We start from the raw sequence: 3,961 nt of genomic DNA, 5'->3' as shown, positions 1-3,961 counted from the left end.
GTAAAAATGATTGGTAAATATGGCAATGATCAGGACAGGTAAGGCTTAAAATGTAAAAATGATTGGTAAATATGGCAATGGTCGGAACGGTAAGATTTGAAATATCATGAATAGGAGCTAAAATTAAATTAACCACATGGAAATTTTTTCGAAATTACCTTTCATTAGACAATTTTTGAAAATTTTTTGTTAAAATTATCAAAACTAAAAAAAAGGAACATATTCAAGCATCAGACAATTTGAGGAATTAAAGGTAATAAGAAGAATTTCAACTAAGAAAATTTTAAATTTTAATTAAAAAGAATTTTAATTAAAAAATTAAGAAAGAGAATTACAAAGAATTTTTCCATTTGAAAATATATGTGTATCAAAAAAAAGTAATTTTTACTCGAAATTTACTTTTAAAATTAAAATGATCATAAATAAAATTATTGTAAAAAATAGCTTAACATAGTTGAAGAAATGAAAAAGCTTTTTTTCACCCTTTTTTATTAATTTTAGACTTTCATATAAGAATTAAATTTTCAAAATTAATTTTTTACATTTCTAGAAAATGATTAGATTGATAGATAACCGTTAGTCAATAATTCCTAGAGTATACATATGTCAAAATCTGATTGAATTTCATTCCTTATAAACAAAATCTTTTTAGTATTGTCCGATTTATTCCGGAAATCCGTTCTGCCAGTTTACAACTACGGTATGGGCAACCGGGAAATGTCATTATTAGCCTTATTATTAGCGAAATATTTGCATGAAGAAATAAAACAACTGAATAATCCGATCAACTTCCGGAATTCCTCATCATGTGTTATTTTGCAAATACTAATGAAGTTCGTTTTTTAATAATTTATTTAATTCTTTAAATTTTTATGATTACGATAATTCAAATGCATAGAAGAAGAGAATTTCCGTAAAATTTCCTTCCTGATATTTAATACAAATTCAATTTTCAGTACTACATTTCAAAATCAATTTGATTTCCTGTGCTATATTGCTAAATATAATTAATAATTTGTCTTATGAATTAAGATTTACATTTCATAAAAATAATTCATGTTAATAAATTCATTCCAGTTCAATTCAATTTTGTATTTACAAAGGCAATTTACATTTAAGTACCATATGTAATAGAAATCAAGTAATGGAAAATCTTTGCAAGTTAAGTTAGTAAAATGTTAAAAATTTTTCGTATTTTAATTATTTACGTGATTCATTTTGATAATTCAGTTCAAATTAATTCATTTCAGTACTAATTTAATTCGCATTATAAGCATTAAAGGACGCAAATTTTAAAAATTGAATTTCAAATGTTACAATCAAACTTATTTGGACGACTTTTTTTTATCCTTTGATTATTATCAAATTTCAATGAAAATAACAGTTGAAATTTTCTTTTAAAATTGCAATTGATCCATTTAAAATTTAAATGTAAACTTTAGATTGTATGGCAAAATGAAATTGCAACAATTACAAATGGCGGAACTTAATCAAAAATTAATTCATACTGATTTTCATGGGAAATATTTCAATCTTAATCCATTCAATCTTTTTCAATCAATAACTGGTATTAAACCAAAAAATATTGATCAGGCAATGAGTAATGCTACAGTAATTAAAATTTTTAATGATAGCAAAGAATTTTTAATTCATTGGTCTATGGCTTATACTGAAATAATCTTCGGGAAAATTACTGAATATCCGTAAGTTTTATAAATAATTACTTTTCGATTTTTACTTCTCTTTCATTGTTTTTTTCTTCTTTTCAATTATAATAAAATTATAGAATGTTATAAAATATGATAAATAATAACTTTAGATAAGAATGAAAATATTGATAATGAATGAAAATATCATAATTACAATTGAACATTATCATTCAATAATTTTATCATAATTATCAAATAATCATATCACAATTACTAACTGATCTTATCATAATTATTTATCACTTAAAATTTATATGTTCCATTACTTTTATTCCTTAGAATATAATAATTTTAATCGATTCCATTTTTGAAATATATGATATCCATTTATTAATTTATTGTTTATTTTGTAGTGATATTGTACGATACATAACGATATCTGCAAGAAATGATTTGAAGAAACAATTTCCAATGCAATCTGATGCTATCATTGCGCAGGTTCATCGAATTTTAGCATGATAATGAAGTTCTTATCAAATGCTAATCATATGATACGAAGATTCAGAATCTTTAACTACATGATATTAAAGTCCAGAATCCATAGCGATATGACATGATGATTCAAAATCTTTAACCAGATGACATTAAGCTTCGAAACCTTTAGCGATATAACATAATGATTCAGAAACTTTAGTTGCATGATATTAAAATCCAGTTCAGAATCCATGTGATACGAAAATTAGGAGATGACACGATGATTCAGAATCTTGTACCATATTATATATTGATTCAGAATCTTTGGTGGTATACAACATAATACAATTATTAAATTGTATGTAACAATTTTTGCATTTTATCTAAAAGGTTTTTCATCCCGTTATATAAATTTATCCAATTTTAGTATGGTAATGTATTTGTAAAATGATAATCACATGAAATGATGATTCAGAATCTTTAGTTACCTAATATTAAGGTTTAGAATCCTTAATTATATGATATGACAATTCACTAACCACATGATATAAAGATTCAAAATCCTTGGCCACATCATATAAGGATTCAGAATCTTTGTTGATATACAAATATTAAATTGTTTAGATTTTTACATCTAATAATAATTGCTTTTTTTGTTGTATTTGAACAATTTTTAATTAGTTCAAATTTGGTAAAATTGGTATAATGAAAATTTCAAATTTAATAAATTTCATACACATTTATTTCAATCATTTTGTTACAAATCATTAATTAATTAATTAACAACCGCTAAAAATTCCCTATAATCATTTTAATTCTGGAATTTCTATCATTTAATAAGCATTTTTTAGGCTTTTTTTTTGAAAATGAATCAAAAAGAAAAAATTGTTAGTTTTATATTCAAATGAGTAACAATTGGTTAACAAAAATAAGGAAAATACTTCCAGGCAATTAATGCTTGGCTCTACAAAGGCTGCTGGATGAAAATAATTACTGCTACTGATTATTTGGATATGTTAACCGAAACCGAAACGGAAAAAGCTAACGAATATTCAGCTTTAGCAATCCGTAAAACAATCAGCAAATTTATCGAATACAGTATTTTACATTATGGTGTAAGTATTTCAATTCCTTTTCTCATATATATTAAAAAAAAAGTGCCACTTGTCGATTAATACATTCCAGAAATTTTAAGAATGAAATGATCAAAGAACATTAATTGCAAAATGTTTGCTTTGAAATTTTGAAATAAGTTAAAAAGACATCATCTCAGAAGGATAATATATCGATGATTGTTAAACTAATTGTGTCTTGATTAACAGTTTAAAATAAGGCTGATATTGGAATAAGATTAATTTACTTATGAAATGATAAGAATACGGTAACCAAAACATATTCTGTTTAACAATTTCTGATAAGTTAAACTTGAAATATGTATGATCAAATATTTCAAAGAATTATTTCATAGTTCTCTTTTGGAATATAATTATTAAAAAGTTATTCGGTACTTTCTACTTAAATATCATGAATATAGTGTTAAGAAATTATTTAGTATTCCAGTACTTGAGTATAATTATCGAACAGTAACTTGATATTTCGTATTTGGTATTTCATAATTGATATTTCATACATCGGTATAAATATATGAATCATTTATATTTCTTACTTAAATATGAACATTGTGAATATATTGTAAGGAATTATTTGATATTTCAGTACTTGAATATAATTATTAAAAAGTTGTTTGGTATTTCCAGCATGAGTGCAAGCACAAGAATTAATTCGATATTTCCTACTTGAGTATAAAATTATTATTATTATTATTATTATTATTATTA

General features: G+C 23.6%; 2 protein-coding genes across 2 annotated transcripts; both read left to right on the top strand.

Moving 5' to 3' along the window:
- Window positions 1–553: 553 nt before the first annotated feature.
- On the top strand, window positions 554–2,466 carry LOAG_13313 (hypothetical protein; the record flags this gene model as incomplete). The annotated part of the gene is made up of 5 exons (XM_003148822.1): window positions 554–575; window positions 653–833; window positions 1,443–1,703; window positions 2,063–2,147; window positions 2,365–2,466. The coding sequence occupies 5 exons, from the start codon at window positions 554–556 to the stop codon at window positions 2,464–2,466; spliced, it is 651 nt and encodes a 216-aa protein (XP_003148870.1).
- Window positions 2,467–3,070: 604 nt separating this feature from the next.
- LOAG_13312 (hypothetical protein) lies at window positions 3,071–3,238 on the top strand (the record flags this gene model as incomplete). Its single annotated transcript, XM_003148821.1, has 1 exon — window positions 3,071–3,238. A coding segment is annotated over one exon (168 nt), but the record flags the coding sequence as incomplete, so codon positions are not given.
- Window positions 3,239–3,961: the final 723 nt, after the last annotated feature.

Source organism: Loa loa (assembly GCF_000183805.2).
Source record: "Loa loa unplaced genomic scaffold supercont3.79, whole genome shotgun sequence".
NCBI classification, from domain to species: domain Eukaryota; kingdom Metazoa; phylum Nematoda; class Chromadorea; order Rhabditida; family Onchocercidae; genus Loa; species Loa loa.
The sequence above is the reverse complement of the archived record's forward strand: the minus strand, read 5'-3'. Positions and strand labels throughout refer to the sequence as shown.